The sequence below is a fragment of the Euprymna scolopes genome, chromosome 9 (genome assembly GCF_053919585.1).
Source record: "Euprymna scolopes isolate OS-2025 chromosome 9, ASM5391958v1, whole genome shotgun sequence".
NCBI lineage: Eukaryota > Metazoa > Mollusca > Cephalopoda > Sepiida > Sepiolidae > Euprymna > Euprymna scolopes.
This window is the reverse complement of record NC_136490.1, coordinates 151,348,456-151,373,228: the sequence shown is the minus strand read 5'-3', so window position 1 is coordinate 151,373,228 and position 24,773 is coordinate 151,348,456. Positions and strand designations below refer to the sequence as shown.

At 33.7% G+C, this 24,773-nt stretch overlaps 1 protein-coding gene across 1 annotated transcript in view; it reads left to right on the top strand.

Annotated features, from left to right (window-relative positions):
• The first annotated feature begins 3,702 nt into the window (after positions 1–3,702).
• The window catches only part of LOC145284922 (sorting nexin-4-like), a 56,598-nt gene continuing 35,527 nt past the window's right edge, over positions 3,703–24,773 (top strand). Inside the window, exons 1-7 of the mRNA XM_080134016.1 lie at positions 3,703–3,875; positions 8,503–8,609; positions 13,569–13,707; positions 17,873–17,950; positions 19,523–19,594; positions 22,335–22,382; positions 23,370–23,425. Of these exons, the coding sequence (XP_079990142.1) occupies positions 3,762–3,875; positions 8,503–8,609; positions 13,569–13,707; positions 17,873–17,950; positions 19,523–19,594; positions 22,335–22,382; positions 23,370–23,425 (614 nt within the window). The 5' untranslated portion in view covers positions 3,703–3,761. The remainder of the gene's footprint in view (positions 3,876–8,502; positions 8,610–13,568; positions 13,708–17,872; positions 17,951–19,522; positions 19,595–22,334; positions 22,383–23,369; positions 23,426–24,773) is intronic.

Here is a 24,773-nt window from a genome sequence, read left to right as displayed (position 1 = left end):
AATTTGAAATTTATCTATCTTCAAAGTGCACTTTTATAAATTTTACAAAGTAAGGTATTAAATGATTTATTTTATGTAATGTACATTCTGTTGCACTTTTTAAAAAAATAATAGAAAATGTTATATCTATATCATTAATTGCTAGATGAAAGATAATGTTTTTAAATTACAACAAGATGTACATTACATAAAATAAATCTAAGGTAATTTTTTGATTCAATTTAAATTAAATTTTTATACTTTACTTTGTAAAGTTTATAAAAGTGCACTTTGAAGATAAATAAATTTCAAATTGAATCTTGTACCTTTATTTTTAAAGCCTATAGTAAGAACATTTAGTTTAACAATTTTCATGCCTTGGATGAAATGCTTTTCTAACTTGTATCTTATCGTTTTAAGATTATATTTTAAAACTCTCCCTTTCTCTATTTCAGTTTGTATTTCTCCTCACACCACAACTCATTTTTGCAACCCCCTCTTTGTATTATTACAGGTCTGAATATTCTCTCTGTTTCAATTTGTATTTCTCCTCACACCACAACTCATTTTTGCAACTCCCTCTTTGTATTATTACAGGTCTGAATATTCTCTCTGTTTCAGTTTGTATTTCTCCTCACACCACAACTCATTTTTTCAACCCCCTCTTTGTAATACAGGTCTGAATAATGAGAAAATCTGAATTTCAAAAAAACAAACTTTAAAATAACTTTTTTAGATTAAATTTTTTAAAACTTCTTTCAGAATAAAAAATCTTTAAAATTTAATAAGGAACATATTTCATATAGGTTTCATTAACAAATATTCAGTACATAACGAGACAAAATAGAGATAAAAATTTCAAAAGGACTGTATAACTGGTTACGATCAACAGTAGTCCTCGCCAGCGAAAGTCTTTGTTATTGTTATTCTATTATTATCATTATTATTTAAAACATTTTGTGTCCTGCTCTTTCGCGTGAGGACTAATATATATATGTATCATCTCTTCACATTTTTTGTGTGTTATTATTTCAATCATTATTGCCAATGACGTCATCAATACTAATGTTCTAATTTCTAACACTACCATTATCATTATTTCATCATTATTATGTTCATCGTTACTGCTATTGTTCTATCACTATTATCTTGATCATCTTTAATATAACAATTACTATTTGTATTGCAATGATAATGATAACAGTTGTTGTCATTGTGGTTTTTCACTGACGGAATTACTGTTGATGTGATGATTAGTAGTATTGTTGCTATCATCATCATCATCATCATCATCATCATCATCATTATTATTATTATTATTATTATTATTATTATTATTATTATTATTATTGATGCTCCTATAAATAGGATACTAGAGAAAGAAAAGCTTGTCAAATAAAACAAAAAAATCTACCGCAAAAGCCACCTGGAGGGCTTAATTCACCTGCTTTAAATATTCCTTCTGATGACAGATTAATGGTCGGTATACTGACAAAGCGCCACCCCTCAGTAAACTATGTGCAACATTGTCAACACCAACACATTTCACTCACCAGTTCCACCTGTTCCAACCATTCGGATGCTGTATGATCGGGGGAGATGCTATGACATTCGAGAATGAGATGAATGTCAAATGCTTTGCCTGCCATTTGTGTTTGGTTATTTGTTAGCTGAGATGGCTTATTTTGCAGAGTTTGGAAAATTATACTTTACTGATCAAGCATGAGAGAAATACTACAGCCTTTTCCTTAGAGTTAAGTCCCCTTCATGTCCAGTAACTCTCGTCACTTCACGGGGATTCACGTGACTTATTTCTTACTCCTTTATAAAACATGTCACAGCTTCTTCTGATCTCCTTGTGTTGATAGCAGAGAGAGCACATATTTTGTTTCTTTGAGATGAGGCTGTGTGTAGTGTTACTACTACAAGAGGTCCTCAGATACCAGAAGACTCTTTTACTCTATGTGGTGATGGTGTGGAGACAAGTATGTGCCCACTGTAAAGAAACAGTGGCACACGAACCTAGAACCCTTTAGATACAAAAATCGATTATACAAATTTAGGCACTGTTGAGAGTCTGAAATATCAGAATAAAAGACAATTTTTTTTTGATCGACTTTTGTCTTTTTGTTTTTTGATGCCAACTTACATGGTCACATACGATTTTGTTATTGGAGAAGACAAAAGAAAGGACTATTGCTGCTTCTTATAGAAAAAGTGAAGGTCTTCATCGTTGGAGAAAAGAACAAAAATAATCCGACTCGAATGTGTGTTTTCTTTTCAATTCAAAATAATGTACATGACTATAATAGGAATTAGTTGCTTAGATACTTTTTTAGCCACATAAATTATAAATACTCTTTTCATTCTAACTCATTTCCTCGAACTGTGGGCCTCTGGAATTTTCTCCCTACTCCCTGTTTCTCCGACTATGCAAACATAAAGAAATTTAAATATAATGTGAACAAGTAACTTGCTGCACAGTTCCACACTTAAAATGCCCATATAAATTTGACTCCAAATTCACAATAGCTCCTTACTTCTCAGTGGCAGTGTGCCTTGTTTGGAATGTATTGAAATGAAAATTATTGTGTATTTATCAAAGTTACGTATAGACGAGAAACACATGTGATTTTTATTAATACAAAGTGTAGAGGACTAGGATGTATAAATCCTAATCCCGTTACAAAAGAAAAATAATGAAATGAATGGAATTGAAGGAAACAAAGACTCAATTGCTGGATAAGATAAACGTGTCGTTTATTTACTGTTGAAAGAATGAATGTTTTAGGTGTAACACGTGTTCATGTCCGCGCGGGTGTAACCATCGTTTGTTGCAGGACTGATGGTGTAGAAAGAAAAAGAAATGTGTTTATTTCACATTCGGGTCACTATTGTTTGTTCGCGCGTGGGAAGAGAAGTGAATAATGTAGTGGAAATGGGAATGATTATCCAGCATGTAGACAAAGAAAAGGATAGAGGGTTGACATCAGTTAAACTGCGCACCATGTTAGCAGTCAGCTACACGAAGGTATTCTCAGGAACAAGTTGTATATATATAGAAAGAAAGAGTGAGAATATCAATCCAGTTCATGGAGAGAGAAAGCGTATAAAGTGTACGTACGGTCTGTTAGCTTTTTGTCCCACATAGTAGCAAGTGGCGTGAGGCACGTCTGCCGAAACAGCAGCTGGTCCGTAGACCACTCACCTCGCAAGACGAGTTGGAAAAGGGCTGGAAACAGCTTGTCTCTTGCTTTTATAGTTGTTTCCAGTGGTCTTTTGCGCATGTGTGGATTTCCTTTGAAAGCGAAGTGACGTCGTTCATCTGTGCATACGTTAGCATGTATGTGTGTATACACGTGAATGTGGGTGTATGTACGCGAACGTGAATATATGTGCGTGTGTGGACGTGCGTGCGTATGTTTGTGTGCATGTATCTATGTGACAAGTAATATAGCTTGAGATGTGAACGCGTGTTTTTGTGTGAGACTAGAAAAGGCTCGCGCAAAAGCTTTCGGTACTTTCGGTAATTATTTTTCTACTTGATCATTTTTCGTAATTTTTTTTTAATTCATATTAATTTCGTCATGACACGTTTTCACCTGAAATGCATTGGTTTAAAAGATCACCAATGTAAAGTGACAAGCTTTCAATAAATAGTATATGGTCAAGGAAAGATAATCGCAACGGAAAGGTTTTACTTGAGTTGAATTAGAGTTACTTCCCTTCTTATTCTATTCCGACGACGACGACGACGGCAGCTGCTGTGTTTTGGTACAAAGATGGCTGACGTTCCCGATAGCGGCTCTTCTGAAAATCTGACAGAGTCCGCTTCCACTTCGACCGATTCCGAAAATGATGATCCCTCTACACCGCCGCCCGTCCCACCAAAAAGAGTAAGATATTTTGCTTTATTTTAATTATAAATAAAAAAAATTATATGCTTTTCTAGTGTTTACATTATCCATGTGTTTGATGTAAATATTGGTTGTGTCACACGAAATCAAAATGTGATTAACTACAAGAAAGAAAAAAAAATTAGTCACGTTCGCAATTTGTTTTTATATTATTTTATATTGATTATTTTAGTTCAGCTATTTCTGATCGTTTGTAAGTAAAGTTTTTTATATTTGTTATTTAATTATATATTTAATTGTTTCTTTTTAATTACTGGTCGAAAGTATCGGTTTAAAAATCTCTTGTTTTGTGTCTTTATTTAACAAAAACTGTTTATATTATTAATTAATTTAGTTAATACAAACGTAATTATTATTAAATATCTTTAACTATATTATAAATTATTCAATTAATTAATCGGCACGTTTTAATTAATAATTTACTTTTTCGTAATAATTTCGAATTTATTTATTTTTCCATTCCTTTTTCTTTCATTCATCACGTTTTCAACGTCCCAACTTTTGACGAAAATAAAATTTAAAAAAAAACAAACGATTATTCGATTTGTGGTTTTAAAATGTAAAAATATTCATAAATAGTTAATTTAGTATCGATTTTCTTTAATATTATTGTTTAAAGAGAGCTTAAGTGTTGTGGCTGTTATGCTACCTTTATTAATCTTAGCGCTTATGCACTTATGTTACCTTGCTAAAATAATAACGTTATTTAGAAAGCCATTCTTAACATGGGAGAGAAGGGAGTTTTATAACTATTTTGGGTTCTAGTGCACTTACTGATCCGCGCTATTTTTAAATCGTATTTCCAAGTTTAATTAAAGTTTTATAATGTGTGTGTGTGTTTTTTTTATTCAATTATAAGGTTACCCTCCCCATGTTAAGAACGGCTTTTTAAATAATAACGTTATTATTTCAGCACGGATCAATAAGTGCACTAGTACCCTATTTTGTACTTTCCCCTAACAATTTAATAAAAAAAATATTGCAAAACTCGAATTTAACTTGAAAATACGATTTTTAAAAAATAGCACGGTAACATAAGTGCATAAGCAAAGCACCTTGTATTTTGTATTTTTTTTTTATCAAAGAAAAAAAATCAGATATTAAAAAAAATTACGATGGATCCAAATTTAAAACTTGTTTAAAAATATATTAAATACAACATTCTTCTAAAAAGAATATGGTAAATTTTTACGGCCCCACTCCACTCACTCCACTGCCCCAGCGTATTATAAACACCTCAACCTCCTCATGTTAAGAACGGCTTTCGGAATGAACACCCTCCAACCTCGAAAGCTGTTCTTAACATATGGTGGTTGGGGGGGGGGGTATTCCGACAGCCGTTCTTAACATCGGGTGATTGTGGGGGATTATACTACGCTGGGCTGGAGGTCGTAAAAAATACCCAGCCAGCATATTTTTAAACTGGTAAACATTAATCAGAAGTAACTTTTCCAGGGCATTCATATCGGCTCAGATCAGCTGACGAAGAATATCAACAAAGGACGGAACTTTATTTTAAGCTAAATTTCATTTGTTTCCCCCAATGTTTTAAGACTAAGAGTAATTAAGATATTCGAAATTATTTTTTAAAGGAGGCGTGGCTCGACGTTTTGTTTTGAAATATAATAACGTGAAACAGAAACATCGTTTTTTTGTTTTGTTTTGTTTTGTTTTGTTTTTTTACTTTCATTTTTGTTTTGACTTATTTTAAAATATGATTTTGAGAGTTAAATTTAATTATTGACGTTATAATTTGAGTATTGATCAGATCAAATTCTGATACTCGTGCGGAATCGGACCGTGCTCAAATAATAACGTTATCTAGAAAAAAACAAATTTTTAACATAGCGGGGACGTGTTTTTTGTTGTTGTTTTTTTTGTTTTGTTTTTTTTAACTATTCTGTACTTTCAACTAACAATTTAATAAACAAAACAGGCTGTAAAAATTGAATTTAACGTGAAAATCCCATCGAAAAAAATAATAGCACGGACTGCATTCTCCATAAGTACGAAAATTATTATAAAACTATAAACAATCTTATCATATTCCAAAAATCATTTTTTTTTTTTCTTGAATCCAACCTGCTGGCCTCAACCTGGCAGAGAAGTGAAAACGGAGTCGTGCCAAAAATTGAAGTTATTTTTTTATAAAGAAAATCATTTTAAGCAATTAATGGGAAATCGTATGCCTTACAACATAAATCTAGTTAGTATGAAGTATTGTTGAGCTACCCTCCCTTTGTTTCTTGAGGTATTTTTCAAAATAGTGGACAAGACAATCACTTCTAGGATTCTCATAAAAAATTTGTTTTATCTATAAATGTGTGTGTGTGTGTGTGTGTGTGTGGACAATTCTTGACCTATTTACTCAACGAATTTTTGGTCTATACACTTGAAATTTGGTTTTAAAAATGCTCAATCAATAGTAAATAAATAAAAAAAATCATTTTGTGTTTAAAAACACAAATAAAGGTGATGTCTTATAATTTGATTAATTTACATGAAGATAATGATCATTATTATATGTTTGAATAGAAAAATATCCATCATTCAGTGTTTAAAAATTTGAAACAAACTTTAACAAAAAGTCATGATTTTTAATTTCATTCTTTTTTTTTTTTTTTTTTTGATAAAAAATATTTCAATCTTTTTTTCATTATTCAAATTGGTTATAAAAGTTCAATAATTACCTTGTAACAATGCTGTTAACCAATGTTTTTTTTTCTGATTTATTTTATTTGTTCATTGTAATGATGATGATGATATTCTCTTTGGAATTCAGCGGTAAAAAAAAAGTATCTTTTTTAATGGAATTATTGTTAAACAACATTTTGTATATTTGGTTTTCTAAAAGATCCTACAGACAGATAATCTAAATTTGTCTTCACTTTATATATAAGAAGTTCTTTGAAATCTAATTAAAATCCAAATATTATTTTCTTGAAATATTCTAATACAAATTACAATCTTCATACATAATGATAAATTAGTTAAGATATTACCAGCTACAAAATGCAGAATAATTTTGACTATAAAAGTCACCGAAATATTTAAAACGGTCAAAACTAAAGCTAGACGATATGTGTGTACGAACGTTAAGAAAAATACAAACCACTGAATACTTGCTTATACATTTTGTACGCTGTGCATATGTTACTACTGTGCACAATGTTGTCAGTTGCTGCATAACTTGAATGATTTTTATTTTCAATAGATCAAAAAATAGCTGTGAAAACTTTTTTTTTCTTTTTTTTTTAAGAAAAAAAATGGTAACATTCAACGTTGTCAAGACTAAGCATGTTTCCTTTAATACAAGAAACCTTCTCGACCACTAATAGCTATGGCTACAGATACATTACCCGAAAGCACTTCGTTCAAACTCCTCGGCTTAATGTTCACATGGAACATGAGTTAGAGCAGATACATTGAGAGCATTGCCAAGGCTGCTGCAAAGAAGGTGGGCTCTCTCTACCATGGTAGAACGTTACTTACGCCTGAAAGTATCCTGTACCTCTATAAGGGCGCCATTCGCCCATGTATGGAGTAATATCACATTTGGGCTGGTGCATCTGCCACTAGTCTCTCACTCCTGGACAGGGTTCAAAAGAGTCACCAACCTAATAGGTCCTGAACTATTATCTAAGCTTCAACCTCTGCCCCATCGGTGAAATGTTGCATTACTCCACCTGTTTTACAAGTATTTTAATGGTGGATGCTCTGACGAACTACAAGCCCTTGTACCCCTGATAAACCCAACCAGCAGCAATGTCTCACCCCTAGGCAGTAGGGATCTCTAGATGTAAGGAAGCCTTCTACTCTAATAATTTCTTCCCCAGAACTGCTAGATTTTGAAATTCTCTTCCCTAACTGTACTGACATGCAGAAGTTCAAGTAATGTTTTTTTTTTTTTTATTACATTTTCACCCCAAACAAGGCACATTGCCACTTTGGTGTAGGGGCTACTATCAGGGGCAATAACTACTGGGGTACTATGTAAGGATTTGGGCAGCAAGATGTTGGTTCACGTTGCACTTGAACTTCTGCACGTCAGTACAGTTGGGAAAGCAGAGACCTGGAATGGAATTCCAAAGTCTAGCGGTTCTGGGGAAGAAACTACTGGAGTAGAAAGATCTTTTACATCTAGGGATCTCTACAGTGTGGGGGTGAGATTTTGCAGCCTGTCGGGTCTGTCGAGGGTGTTCACGTCGTGGGGGCACAAGTGCTTGCAGTTCGTCAGAGCATTCACCATTCTTGTAGAACAGGCAGAGGGATGCAACGTTTCATCGATGGGACAGAGGCTGAAGCTTAGATGCCAGTTCAGGGCCTATCAGATTTGCGACTCTCTTTTGAACCTTGTCAAGGAGCGAGAGACATCTTGCCTTGCTGCTCAACTCCCTACATAGTATCCCTGCAGCTTATGAACCGGATAGTAACCCCCTACGTGAAAATGGCATTGTGCCTTGTTTGGGGCGAAAATGTAATTAAAAAAATAATAATAATAAATGTTTTCACGGCTATTTTTCAAAGATTTTGTTTTAATTTCTCCATGTAAAACTTTTTTGAAAAATGTCATTTTTTTTTTTTTTTTTTTTTTTTTTAACTTTAGACTCATCTATTACAATGGATGGAAATTACAGTTTCGGAACCCGAAAAACGAACTACGCCCTCCATGAAGATGCAGGACACGTACATTGTATATCTTGTAGAAACAAGGTGAGTATAGATATATTTTATTATTTGAACTCTTCAGATCGATTTATTTGAAAGAAGACCAATGTATCCATTCTTATGAGGCACATTAAACAATGAAAGCTGCTTCAAATTTAAAGCAGACATTATTTTCAATCCTCTCATAAGATTCTTCATCATTCAATATGGTGCTACCAGATCAGGCTGTCTGAAGATATTGGTTTCACAACTCAAATCCACCAAACATTTGCATCATTGTCATTTTACTTTTTCTTTGTAAAACTCAATTATATTCTGCATTGCCAAAGGCAAAAACAACAATGTTTCTCTGCACAACGATTAATTTACCATGAATAAATATTTGAACTTTATGTTTAAAAGATTTTTTCAAAAATTACTGGATTTGACACGAAATAATCCAAAGCTGGTTGATGTGCTATAAAATAACAAACTAAATCATTATTAATTGATGATCTATCCATCTCCTTAAGCCTTTTTCTTGGATGGATTTTATACTTAATTAGCAGGAAGACCCAACATTGCCCAGAAATGAATGAGGATCCACGAATGTTTGACACTCCCATATTTTATTGTCATCGAAATTAATAAAATTGACCGTTTTTTTCAATCCACCACACAGTGATTTAGTTCACAGTACATTGTAGTCTACATTACACTGTAGAGAATCTACTGTTGATTTTATAAAATTATTTTATATATATAATAGTTTGAATTAAAGTTTAAAATGCAAATATCAAGTATCATGGTTCAATTGTGCGTCAGGAAGAGCATTTTGCCTTAACTAAGGAAATGATTTCAAATGAAAATCTGTTGCATTAGAGGTCATGTAGTTTAAATAATGAATTGGCCAGAGACAGGCTAATTTAGAAATCAATTTCTAAAAGCTGTCCAGCACATGCCTACATGTAAAATGGACATTAAACTGAAGATGATGACGATGACAACTTCAATACCTGTCAGAGAAACATATCTATCCATCCATCCAGCACGGCCGTAGCTGCGATTGAACTTACTACACGAGTTTGTAGTATAATTTGAATCTTGTCAGTAGCTGAATACTTGATGCTTCGCCAAGGCTATCAAGGGTATGTTTTATTGTTATCACTAGACGGGGTGTCTACCACGGCTTAAGAGAGTTCCATCTCCCTCGAAAGAAGGATAGACCACACCAGTTTCTCAACCTGGTATTTTACCTCGCAGTACATACAGCATACAGCGCCTCACCTTCCCAAATGGTCACCCATCTGGTACTGGCCAGGTTCAACGTTGCTTAACTTTGGTGATCTGGTGAGAACCGGTGTCTCAACGTGATTGTGCCATATGACACAACATGTCTATATTTACCAGATAAATCAGATGTTGGGATTCCAACTGCTGATTTCCATATAAATGCAATATTTTCATCATTTATACATTCGTTAAGTCTTAAGAGCGTGTTGATAAAACACTCGGCTACACTGATGAAACTAATATTGTTACATGCATTTCATCAAATTCAAGTTTTGCTAACATCCAACTCCGACAAAACATTCTTCCATCTTATGCTAAGAATTATCATGAATTTATCCATACTGCTGCAGATTTTCTATCTAATAAACCTCGGATAACTACTATGGTGAAGGTATGTTTATCAAAGACGGTGCTTAATATCAGTGATAGAGCTTATGTAGATCTAAATGATTGGTGACTGACAGTTGCACTCTTCAGATTGGGTGATTTTTTTTTTTTTTGTCCCTTGTGAAGTAAACTACAACATCTGAATAATGGTAGGTACGGAACTACCAGTAACCATACAGAGTTGACTGTATGATGCCAGAATTTGATTTTATATACAAGGTCCACCATTGTAATTCTCACTTTCCTTATTTTGTCATTTAATCCTCGCACTCCATGAGTAATGTTTCCGACAAAGGGGTCAGAATCTATTAGGTTGGTGCAAAAATGTTGTTTTTTGACGTTCAACTATATATAAAAAAAAACGTCATTCTTTTTGCACCTAATATAAAAATTGTTATTTGCTACGTTTTTAATTTAGAATTAGTTTTTGTTAATTTATTGGATCAAGTGGCTTTCTGCCTTGTCTGGAGCGATTTCCATAAAGTAACTATATAATTTTATTTCTACCCAATAATGTATGTAACAAAGAAGAAATATGCAACTGCGATATAGAAACTGATAGAGTATTATTTTCATTTTTTTTTTTTTTTGTCTCATGCTTGAGGTTAGATGTTTGCAGAATGGCTTCTAGCTTTTCCTGTTTGTTGCCTGCTAGGATCAGATCATCATTAACTGACCTCTTCAATGTCTGAAACAGCCTACTATGTAGCTTTGTAGCACTTCAGGTTTTTTTTTTTTGCAACATAAGACATGATGTTTAGTAAAACATTTATTAAAGCCCCATATGCTCTCTATTTAGCTCAATGCACTGTTGAAGCTTTCAGGTATTGAGTAGCATACTTTGGCACACCGGGGATTTACATTGTGAGTGAAACAGTTGCATTTTTTTTTTTTTTCCAAGTGGCAACTAGAAAAAATAAAATGCTTATCTTTTAGCGATTGTGCTTTTTTTTTTTTCTGACAATCTTCCAAAGCTCATTACTTAGTGAAAAATACCTTTTCGACTTTGCTTGTTTTATTAAAAAAAAAAAAAGTTAAATTATTTAAACAATAAAAGTTTAATAGAACAATCCTTTCTCCCCCCCCCCCAATGAAGTTGTTAAAAAAATCTGAAAAATTTTGAATGTTTATACCTTCAAATCTTAACATAAATTTTGGTGCATATTTAGAATTACACTTATTTAAAATATGAATACAGAAAAATCTTTATGATGTATGTATTCATGACGGAATGAAAATTTCATATTCCAAAAATAATGTAGGTTTGGCTTGTAACTTTTCTATTTGGCTAGTAAACAAAAATATTTAGTTGTCAAAGGTCAATTAAAGATAAATTTATTCATAGAGCTCGGCACTATTCCTTAAATTTTGCAATACTATAAAAATGTGGTTTCCGCTTTCAAATGACATGAAATACAAGAAATACTCAAGTGTCAACAAAGTTACAAAAAAAAAATCATATACTTGTATATGTGCATATGAAATTTTTAATAAGTATGTAGTCTAGTTAAAATAATAATACACACACGTCTCTAAACCTAACTGATATTTTAATCTGTAGTAGAAAAAAAGGCTTTATTGAAAATGAATGTTTTCTGTGCATCTCTCAACGATCTTGTTGACACAACTAAATACCTGCCTATCCTTCTCACATTTTCCTTGCCTTTCTTCTCGCCCCCCCCCTTCATATCTCTCTATTTCTGTTTCTCTGAACTTAATACTATGCCTTCCACTCTCCATTCAATTCTTCAATAAAACAGACTTTCTTTTTCAATAGTCTTTTTTCTACTTTAGATTAAGGTCAGTTTTCACAACCAAATTATCAGTCTGTTTACATTCTTATTCATTATTTCACATAGTAACACTTTCATTTGGTCTGAAATTTCATTTTCTTTTAAGCTTCTTCATTTTTATTTATTTACTAGCAAAAGTACCCGTCGTTGACTGGATTCAAAAACAGCCTACAGAAAATGGACTCTGATTTGTTAAAGTATGATAGGTTATGAAAAGGAAGGGTTGTAAAGAGATAGCTTTGAATTCGGGGGTTATCAAAACCAAAGCAAAATATGATGAAAGTAAAAATAAAATAGATAAACCCCATAATTTATTATACCATACCTGTTCACACTGAAACACTTATCACAATATTCTGTGGATCTATATTAAAAAACCTTGTTAAACTTTGTTACATATTTCCATTCTATGGAGGTCAGACGCGAACGAACACCCCATAATTTTATTATACCATATTTCTTCAAACTGAGACATAATTATCAAAGTATACTTACACAGATAGATATGAAAAGTCTTTATTAAAGTCTGTGCCTATTTCCATTCTATGGAGGCCAGGCGCGAATGCAGACCCCACAACTTTTATTATACCATCCCTATTTAAGTTAAAACATTCTTATCAAAGTATTCTTATGTACATCTATATCAAAAACACTTGTAAACGTTTTTTTACATTTTTTATTTCCATACTTTGTGGACCAGGCGTGAACGCAGACCCCACAATTTAAAGAACCACCATTCTGCCAGATCAAACATACCCATTCCTGTGTGTCGATACATCTATCATTATATGTAATCAGTTTTTTAAAATAGTCAACCATATAGGAACCTATTCGTGACCAGACACACACACACACACACACACACACACAGAGCTTTGGCCCTGTTGGTGGGGCATTAGAATACGCCGACTGTCCCCCTGCAGAGGGTAAAAGTCCCTCAATGAGGGTCCTGGATATGACCTTAAACTATATCCAGTGGTGAGGCCCCAGTTTGTGGGCTTTGAGGAGTGTGGAGCCACCCTTTAATTACCATTGCTCCCAAGTCCACTCTGACCCGGAGTGGTAGTACCTGTTAGGGTCCCAACTATGAGTTAAATAGAAACTGATGTGAAAACAACAAATATATTCTATTAAAAAAATTTTTCTTCAAAATCTTTGGATTCGGCATTAAATAACCCGAAAAGGGTTGATATGCCGTAAAACAAAAACAACCAACCAACCAACATTCAGCTTTATATTATAGATATATATGTGTGTGTGTGTGTGTATATGTAAGTGTGAATAATGTGTGTGGATAAAAATCTTTGTATAAATCCAAATTTCTACAAACATTTTTTCCGTCTTCCAATAACCACACAATTCTTAAATGAGACAGACTTCATTAGATGTTATTAAAGTTTTAAGATAATGAGATGATGGAAACATGTTTAATTATTTTTATTTCTTAAGAAAATAAGAAAATAGACAAATCAAAATGTTTGTTCCTTTCCATGATTAAGCAACTTAGTGTGCGACTCATTTTTATTTTTTATTTTTTAAAATTTACTTTCAGAGTTACTGATCGGGAGATGAAGGGTTTCGGAGATGGTACCACTTCTGTGTGGCGTCGTTACAGTGAATTTGAAATCGTTCGCAATTACCTTGATGCCACTTACCCAGCTGTGGTGGTACCACCTCTACCAGAAAAGAAGGTTAATTTACCATCTTTTTTTTTTTTTATTTTACAACTTTAAAATGTCAACTTTATTCACATTAATAAAATTTGAATAATTTTGTTTTAAGAAAATTAGTTTGTTTTGAATGCAATCACTATCAGTTTAAATACTTTTTAAAATGTAATGCATTTTTCTTTCTTTTTTTTTTTTACCATATTTTGTTTTTAATTAATAACTTATGTTTCTGAATTTTTTTAGATGAGGATTGATAATTTGCATTTTTCAGACTGGAGTTATTTGCACATTTCAGCCTATGACCTTCTTCAGGTGTATCTTGTTGAATTTGAGAATCTTTCTGTCGAATTATGGAATCTGCACAGGATTTTGAACGGAACTTTTTATTTAATCCACAGAGGTAACCTGTTTTTCTTTCAGCCATAACCAGGTAGAAGTTTTAAGTAATTCCTAATTGTATTCTTAGTATCACCTTCACTAAAGATTGAATCTTCAACCTTAAGAAATACAGGGTGGAACGATAAGTGTCACCCTAAATAAAACAACACTACAGCTCTATCTTCAAGCTTTTATTGAAAAAATAAATTCAGATAACTTCATTATGTAGTAGAGCTTACATCTATTCAATGTAGCGGCTTTCAGCCTCAATAACCACCTCAATTCAGGTCTGGAACTGGGAGCATGCCTTTTCCACAAGTGCTGGTGGGAGCTCAATGGATAATGGCAATCAGGCTGGCTTTAGTGTTGTAGGAGGTCATGTTGACGATGTTCTCAATGTATAACCAAATGAAGTAGTCCAGTGGGTTTTGGTAGTGGGAGGAGCAGTAAGAGAAGGGTACAAATTCATGGAACTCCTTCTAAAGCCAAGCCTGGGTCTCTTTGGACTTGTAGGCCGACACAGAGTTCTGCTGCCACACCCAGGATCTGCTGGCAACCACCTGATTGCACCAGGGGATCACCACACTCTTCAGCACATCCAGGTACATTTGGGTGTTGACTTTCAAGCTGACTTTGAAGATGTGAGGTGGCATGATATGGCCCTCACTTAAAACCACACCAAAGAACATAACCATGGTCGGAAACTTTGTTTTCATCACCTTAGGCATGTCCCTGTTATTTGTGGCAATCCAGTGATGCATTTTGAGGGTGATGCAATGGTCCCGTTGACGTAACTTTGATTTGGAAGAGAGTATGAGTTGTATGATGGCGGCAGATCTCTCGATCTCGCTCATTGAACATTGTGTCACTTTCAAACATGATAGAAGACTCTTATCACTCTTGGAATTTGTACACACCTGGCCAACTAGTAGATAGTCTGCAACAACAAAAAAAAGGAAACTGGTTTTTATCTAACAGAAATGGAATCCTGTCATCTTTTCTAGGGCGACAATTTTATCGTTCCACCCTGTATTTTATCTCTAATGTCCTTGTTGTTCACAAGGATCCATCGCATAACGGATAAAGTACTAAGTAAAATTGAGTTCACTCTTCTAGAGGTTGAAGGTTCAATCCTTAGTAAAGGCGATCCTATATATACAATTGTGAATTACTTAAGACTTCTTCCCAGTCATGGTTGATGGAATGATAACATTTTACTCTTATGGATCAAAAAAAAGGGTTCTGTTCAAAATTCTGTGCAGATTCCTGAGTTAATAGAAAGCTTCCTGAATTCGATGAAGGAGGTCAGTGGTTATATTACCTGAAACGTGAGAATAACACTCAAGATGAGAACAATAGTCCGAACAATACAATATAATAGCTTATACATACATGTTTTGCTGATGAAATAATATTTAAAAAAAAAAAAAAGTTGATTTGTGAAAAAGGTTTAACACAAATATTTTTACTTCTCAAATAAGTTCACACATTTTATTATTTTAATCAAATAAATTTCTCTAATTTTGTTTCTTAAAAAAGTGTTAAAAATGTATAACTATTGGATAACAAAGTAAAGTATTGTCATAAGTTTTAATTTTATATTTCTTTACCATGCAAACATAATGCTTTCACTGTGCTCTGTTGAAAGCAACATCTTTTGGCGTGTTGTTAAAGTCTCATTTCAACAGACAATAGATCCACCCTTATAAAATATATAACCACACTTTTTCTGGCCTGGTATAGTTTAAATTTAGTGGCAAGAAGAAATCTAACATAACTAGAAGCAATGCTGGAATGTGCAGAGAAGAACTGATGACATAATTTCTCTACTAAGGTTTAGGAGTCTAGTCTAGTCTACTATTTTATTCGTAATTCGAGGGTGAAGAGAGAGTATGAAAGAAAGTTTCACCACCATTTCCCCTCACAAACTTATGGTTATTGCTATTTCAAATTGGTTACTCATCTAAATGCTGACATAACTGAAAGTTGCTTAACTTTGATCTGATGAGAACTAATGTTTCAACATGATATTTGTGTGGTTATAAAAATAATGTATGCTTATCAAGAAATAATGGCATATCTTAAACTCGTATATCCTTAAAGCATTTTATACATTCAGAATAAATTATAATCAATATAATTTATTATTGGTTTTATTTACTCTGAGTTGTCTGGGTGAAGATAAAAGGTCTTGTTTTCATTTCTATAAATAAAATAAAATTCATTATTTTTTGTCTTTTTTTTTTGTCTGTTTTGTTTTGTTTTTCAAATACGACTTAAAGAAGTTCATCTTTGTTTATGCTGTGTAGTTAAGATTATAATAATAATTTAATGTAAATATAAAAAACAAAAATGTATTAATTTAAATCTTATGTATTTGTAATTTTAAATAACTAAAAACAAAAAAATAAGCTTATATTGAGGTTATGAATTTTTTTAATTTATTTTCTTTGCTACTATTGTGTTTGTAACTTCAATACATATTAAATATATTAATATTAAATTTAGAAATAATTCAGTTCTATTGCAAAATTCATAGTTGTTTTATTCAAGAAAAGATCATAAACAAGTGTTGTTTCAGAATTGAATAAATAGTCTTTCAGTTTTTCTTTTTGTTTTTATAAAAAAATATGGACATTTTTGTATTTTTCTATATTTTGTGTTTTTGGCAAGATAATATAATGCACCTTTTTATGAAACAAATTTTGTTAAATTCTTTGGAGCGGATGTTTAAAATGATCATTTTTAAAATGCCTTTATTTTGTTTCATTCTCTTGTGTATTCTGCTGCTATCAAATCAAGCTGTCTGAAGATATCGGCTTCCTGACTTAAATGCACGAATCATTGATGTTGTTTTTATTCCATCCCCTTTGCAAAACTTTATCATTTTCTGCAACGCCAAAAAGAAAAGCAACAATTTTTCTCATTAAAACAACGATACCAAACATCAATCATAAACATTTGAGGATATAAAGAACTTGAAGAATAAAATTTTTTTTCCAAAATTAATGAATTCAACATTTAAAAAAATCTTTTTGTTTAATTTTCACCCCAAACAAGGCACAGTGCCACTTTGAAGTAGTGGCCTACTATTGGGGACATACGTTTGATATTATGAAGGGAGATGAGGAACAAAATGTCTGTTCACATTACACTTTAACTTCTGCATGTCAGTACAGTTGAGAAAGCAGAATCCTGGAAAGGAATTCCAAAATCTAGCAGTTCTGAGAAAGAAATTACTGGAGTAGAAGGCCTTCTTACACCTAGGGATCTCTACTGTGTAGGGGTGGGATTTAGCTGTTTGTCGGGAGTATTTACATCGAGGAGTGCAAGTGCTTGCAGTTCGTCAGAGCATTCAACATTAAAATACTTGTAGAACAAGCAGAGGGATGCAACATTTTGTCGATGGGACAGAGGCTGAAGCTTAGATGACAGTTCAGGACCTATCAGGTTGGTGACTCTCTTTTGGAGAAGCACCATCCCAAATGTGACAACAAATGATGAATGGTGGCCTTATAGAAGTACAAGATACTTTCAGTAGTGTAAGTAGCTTTCTAGCAATGCTCTCAGTGTATCTGTTCCAATTCATGTTCGCTGTGTACATTAGGCCACAGAGTTTAAAACATTAAATAACTTGAAAAGCCTTGATATACCGTAAAATAAAACAAGCAATCTCTTGTGCGTTTTACTTCAAGCAATATGAAAAGAAAATCATACCATATTTAAAAGTGTTCATTAACAATAATATTATTTAAGTATGATGTCTACAAATGAAAAGATGTCTCTTTTTTACCTTTTCTTCCTTCAGGCAACATACCTCTGGCAGAATGCACCGTCTGATAAGTTCAATTTGGATTTCATCGAGAGGAGAAGGGCAGCTCTTGAGGTAAGCATTTACTTGGTTGCATTTTGATCAATAACCGCTAAGATTCTATAAATAAAAATTTTATAATCTTCAAACAAATTGTATTCGAAACAACATTCGAAACAAGTACAAAAACATTTTACAAAATATTTTTCTGCCTTCATTTGCTAGAAAGCTTGTTTCATGAAATCATCAAAAGCAACCATGAAAGGAGATTTACAACAAAATTCCAGCCTATGAAAAAACAAAAATAAAGAAAAATTTGTATGATGCACATACTCATGGCAGAAAGAAAATATCATACACCAAAAATCATGTAACTTGATGAAATAGTTTTATTTTTATAAATAAAATCATTTTTAGTGACTTTTAGTTTTTCCATTGCACACTTTCCCATGTTATAAATGGTTTCCTAAAATCTTGATTTGAAGTTGTCTCCCTTGTCTCTTCAGATTGTTTTGAACATAGCATCATGAGATGCCCCGTAGTTTAATCATAAAATGATAGCGATGGCATTGTGAGATTGTCACTTGTAGTTTAATCAAACAAATTAAAAACCTTGCCCTATCTCTGAACAACCTTTATGTAAAATTTCAAATATATAGACCAGAAATTGACTGAGTAATTTAGTAGAGACTGCAGAGGTCAATTTTCTTAAAACTTTGACCCAAATTCTGACCCCTTAACATTTATTTTTTGGGGTTCAAATCAAATTAAAAAGTTTGATCCATGTCCAAGTAATCTACATTTAAAATTTCAAGTATTTAGACCCAAAATTGGTGGCGGAGTTTGGTAGAGTTTTCAAAGGTCAAATCGTTGAACTTTGAACCCTTGACACCCAAATTTCTGCCCGAAAGCCAATTAAAAAGATGTTCTCAAATCTCAATACTCCTTATGGCAGATCTTGAGTCTCTAGACCGAAAATTGACAGTTATTTGGCAGGGAAATGTACACAGACACACACACACACACACAGACATTTTCACTTTTATAGAAATATAGATAACTTTCTTTTATAATTTTCAACAAGTTTTTTTCTTTAAAATTTTATTGAACATCTATGTTAATCTGATCTGTCCGAAGATAAATTATGTTAACCTCACATTATTTTGCTATAAAACTTGTATTCCTATAATATGTTGGATAATTCTTTGAATTTTAGTGATTTAAAAAAAAAGAAAAAAAAGTCTGTCAACACCTTTTTGTATCTTTATAAAGATTTGGCATCTTGTAGGAGTCCTATATCATTGTGGGCGGCTAGATAGTCAAGTATGCTCGGTTCAAATTCTATTGGATACATTGTAATCATCTATTCATAGCAAGACATAAACTAGTTTTCTTTGAAGCTATGAATAAAATAGCAACTTATGTTCAACTAATTGTGTACAATGAATCATTGACAATAAGTATTGTTGTGTTTTGAGATGAAATAACTCCCCACCCAAAAGTATTAATTTGTCATAAAATGGACAAACTAAGTCAAACCCTCATTGATGAAACTTTGTCAAAAAAAAAATTTTTATTTCTGTTAAGAAATTTTTCTCTGATAATTTTTTGTTGCTGTTTATTTATTCCTCATTTTTTTCTTTTCAGATTTATTTGCTCCGTTGCGCGTCTCATCCAATTCTTTGTGCTGACAAAGTATTCATGAGTTTCTTGCGACAGGTTTGTATGAAATTAGTAAACAATTTCATTCAATTAGTATACAATATTTTCTATCGCTGTTTTTGTTTGTTGTTGTTCATATCTTAGTTTCTAATTGCAACCGTAAAAAGTTATTGACTCATTAATATGAAGCAATTTACGATATTCCCTCTGTGATCTTCTATTGTATTGGTCCTTAACTGTGTACCACAACTCCAGAAAGTTTATCCATGAAACAATAACCCCAGAACTGCTCCAAGATTAGCAGATACTTGAAAGGCCAGCTGAAGACCTGGTTATGCACATCAAAGCCAATGCAGAACTTTGCTCCGGTCCACAAGTCTACAGTGTTTGCCGCTGGTCATGGAACTGCCTGCCCATAACTCTTGGATGCTGTGAACCATCATGCCTGGTCTGCATTCATCCGGGACACTGTGTGTTCTATGAGAGGAGACGGCTCAACTTGTCCTGGGTGAATGTGGTCCCAAGTGTCAAGGCTTCTTAACAGCCTTTTCTTTTCCATCGCTCCCTTTCTGATTAATGCACATGATGGCATCCCCCTTTCTCATGGTAAAATTGGTTTCCAATCAGGTATAGAACAGACCTCATTTTCTGAGCACACATATTTATACACCTAGTATATATGAAAGATAATGATGGATATATAAGATTGATATATTTATACACCTATCATATATATGATATATGGCATAATCACGCTGATACACTGATTCCTGTTAGATCACCAAAGTTAAGCAGCATTAAGATTGGTCAGTACTAAATGGGTGACCATTTGGGAATACTAGGTTTTGTATGTGCTCTCTGCTTATCTTGGCATTGTTTCCAATCATCCTGGACTTCTTGCCACTGGAATCAGACAGTTCCGACTTTTTTTTTTTTTTTTATTACATTTTCACCCCATACAAGGCACATTGCCACTTTGGTGTAGGGGGCTACTAACAGGGGGAACAACTACTGGGGTACTATGTAGGGATTTGGGCAGCAAGATGTTGGTTCACGTTGCACTTGAACTTCTGCACGTCAGTACAGTTGGGGAAGCAGAGACCTGGAATGGAATTCCAAAGTCTAGCAGTTCTGGGGAAGAAACTACTGGAGTAGAAAGATCTTTTACATCTAGGGATCTCTACAGTGTGGGGGTGGGATTTTGCAGCCTGTCGGGTCTGTCGAGGGTGTTCACGTGGTGGGGGAACAAGTGCTTGCAGTTCGTCAGAGCATTCACCATTATAATACTTGTAGAACAGGCAGAGGGATGCAACGTTTCGTTGATGGGACAGAGGCTGAAGCTTAGATGCCAGTTCAGGGCCTATCAGATTTGCGACTCTCTTTTGAACCTTGTCAAGGAGTGAGAGACTAGTAGCAGATGCACCAGCCCAAATATGACAACAATACTCCATACATGGGTGAATGGTTGCCTTATAGAGGTACAGGATACTTTCGGGTGTTAGTAGTTTTCTAGCACGGTAGAGAGAGCCCACCTTCCTTGCAGCAGCCCTGGCAATGCCCTCAATGTAATTGTTCCAACTCATGTTTCCTGTGAACGTTAGGCCAAGGAGCTTGAAAGACGTACTCTCAGATAAAGAGTCGTTGGCCATTGTTATAGGTGGTAGAGAAGGTTTCTTGTAATTATTGAATGAAACTAGTTTAGTCTTGGCGGCATTGAGCGTGACCATCCATTTTTGTCCCCATTCCACTACAGATTGGACGTCATCCTCTAGTGTTTCTGCCATTTCTTTAGATATGTGTTCATTTGTTTTCCTGTTGTATCTGTTATAGAGTGTGGTGTCATCAGCATATATACCCATCTCAGAGGAAATTTTGTCGGGGAGGTCATTTATGAATATCAGGAACAATAGAGGTCCAAGGATAGACCCCTGGGGCACTCCCGCATTTATATCATATTGTTTAGATGTACGACTGTCGAGGACAACCTGGATTTTTCTCTTATCTAAGAAGGATATAATTATGTTAAGTATTCTACCAGTGATACCGTATGATCTAATCTTCCTGAGAAGACCCTCATGCCATACCCTGTCAAAAGCCTTAGATATATCTAGAGCTACCGCTCTGCCCCTCCCCCCCCCCCGCTTTGTCCAGTGAATGGTATATACGTTCAGAGATTAGTTAGGATGTCTGCTGTGGAACGGGCTTGTCTAAATCCATATTGTTTGTCAGTCAGAAGCTTAACACCTGGAAGGTGCTGGACTAGAGCATGGTTAATTAAGGTCTCAAATATTTTGGCAAAAAGTGGGAGGAGGCTAATGGGGCGATAATTTAATGGGTCAGTTCTTTTGCCAGAATTCTTGAATACTGGTACCACAGAAGGAGTTTTCCAAGCAAGCAAGATTCATTAAGGCATTTGCTGTAGGGTTTGGAGAGAACTGGAGCTACTTCAGCTGAGCACTTTTTTAATAGCACAGCTGGGATGAGATTGGGTCCACATGCTTTTGAAGTGTCAAGGTTTTTTATGATAGCATGTACTTGAGCAGGGGTGATTTGTAAGAAGTGAGGTTTGGGATTATGCAACCCTTGTTTCACGACTATGTGCAGGCACTCTTACATTGCCTCTTGAGACATAACGGAGCCCATAATAGTCATGTATAAAAGATTATGATGAATATATAAGATTGATTGTGAACTACTGCAAAATTTGATTATTAATTAAAATAAATTAAACATATTTTTTAAATTTTTTTGTTGTCTGCCTTTTTTTTTATCATTAATCATTGATTCTATTTGGCAGGATTCTGGTTGGAAAGAGTTGGCCTATGCAAGTGATTATCAGAATAAGGTAATTATGATAAAATGTTTGTCAGTGTTAAATTTGGTCATTTCTTTACTATTATATAAAAGTCACTTTGTGTGTGTGTGAGTTCCTTCCTCATAGGTTTTGAAACGCCTTAGCCTGTATTTTGCAAATTTCACTCAAAGGTAATTTATATGTCTGGCAGTGTTCTTAGATATGTTTTGTACAGAAATTCATCTGATAAGTATTGAAAATCGAAAAATTCCATCCTAAAAATAGTATCTTTCTTATAGATAAAAAGAATTTTTACAGGGCAATAATTTACGTTACACCGACTAAGGGAGATAATTCTCAGCAAATGAAGGGAGATTCGATTCTGAGAAAATCATTTCTTTTTTTTTAAAAAAAAAAAAAAAAAAAAAAAAAAAAAAGAACAGGTATTGTCATCTGGAAATTTAACTCCGTAGTGGAGTATAAGACTACACCATTTTATTTTAATTCATTCTTATTAAGAAGTTAAATAGAGATAAAAAAAGAGGTACCATTTCTCTGTTTGCATATTTTAAAACAAACCATTAATTAGAAGTGATTTTTTTCCAAGGCATTCATGGTCGAGCCCAAACATCAGCTGATATGATATTTGATATTGATTCATTTAAAATAAAATGATTTTCTATCATCTTGACTCTAATATCGATTCCTCCATGAATAAAATCTTGGTTATTTGCACATTGAATGCTTTTGTTTGGTTTGTAGAAAGGTGAATGAGACGATGCTGGGTAGATAAGGGAATGATATTGATAAACACAAAAGAAATTTTGAAAAAGCTTTTTTAATTGGACATGTCGTAGCAGAGACTTTGTTTATTGATTCTATTATAGTTGCTTAAAACATTGATGGCATTGAATCTGACCATTGACCTTTCTGTCTTTTGTAGTTGTCTTTATCTAAGGTACAATGTACCTAAAAAGATTACCGTCTTTAATTTTTACAGAAATCATTTCAGTTCTTTTTTTTTTCTCTATTTTACAGGCTGAATCAAGATTAAAGAGCCTCAGTGCAGCATTTAGGCTTAAGAAGCCTGACAGGTAACATTTTCTTTAGTATTAAAGATTTCAGCTACTTTTTTCAGTTATTCAGCATAGAATGATCCTAAGTTTTTTTTACATACATAAAGTTATCAGACAAGTTTCTCTTGTTTTATACATGTAAATTTTTAAAACTGGATTTTAATTATTGTGGCACCAATGTTACAGATAACAATGAACTCTTCCACTTACTATAAAAGCCATAAGAATGTGTCTCGCACAATTTATGCAAACTTAGCGGTTGGACTGACGTATAACCACTTTCTGTATTTGTTATATTTGTTTTTCTTTATATTTTGTTTCCACTAAGTTGTGTTCTTACCGATTCACATTTTATTTATATAATAAGAAGTCTACATTTACTGTTTTCCTGTGGTTTATCTTTTATTTATTTATTTTTTTTTTACTTGAGGTCACCACTTATCAAGGCCTGAAGGCCACTCGAAGATTATGTTTAATGAATGTAAGATGGTAATGAAGAAATTGCTAATGATGTAAATTAGGTGGAATTTGATTATTTATGAGGACAATTTAACAGGGACTTATTTACATTAGATTTGAAGGCTACCATGTTGTATTTAGCCAGGAAGCATGCCAGTGGGACACTAATCCACAGCAGGCAGTTCTGGGAAAGAAACTTTTGTTTATGGAATCTGCATTTACATTTAGGCACAGATAGAAAATGGAAAAATCATATATAGTGTTTTTAGCTAGTTGAGTGTTTTTTGTGAAAGTTTAACAAGGGGGGACCATAGATTGGAGTTCAGATAAGCACTTATCATAAAAATAGCAAGACAAACTCACAACATCTCTTCTGTGTGAAAGAGGTTGCAGAAAAGAGAAAAGGGCATCACCTACTAGATTTCTAAGCCGGTTTTGAACGCTATCAAGGCAGGATAGGGCATGCTGAGCAACTTCTGCCCAGATGTGGCAACAGTACTCCATTATAGGGTGAACCTGGCTCTTATACAGATAGGGGATCGCATCAGCAGTGAGATACTTAATGGAGCGGTAGAGTGATCCAGCCATCTTCCCAGCAATCTTGGCAACCAATTTGATGCATGTGTTCCATTTCAGATCAGGAGTGAATGTCAGTCTCAGAAGCTTGTCAAGACATGATGCTTCCCCAAGAATAGAACCATTCATTTCAATTGGGGCATTGTCTGGATCAGAGCGATTATGATGAAAGGAGAGAAGCTTGATTTTTGATGCATTAAAATTAACCAACCACCTTTTTCCCCATTGCACCATGTTCTCAAGATCAGAAGAGAGAGAATCAGAAATATCTTTGTCATTGCTTACCTTTGTAGTGTCACCATAGATTGTTGTCATCTGCACATGTTTATGA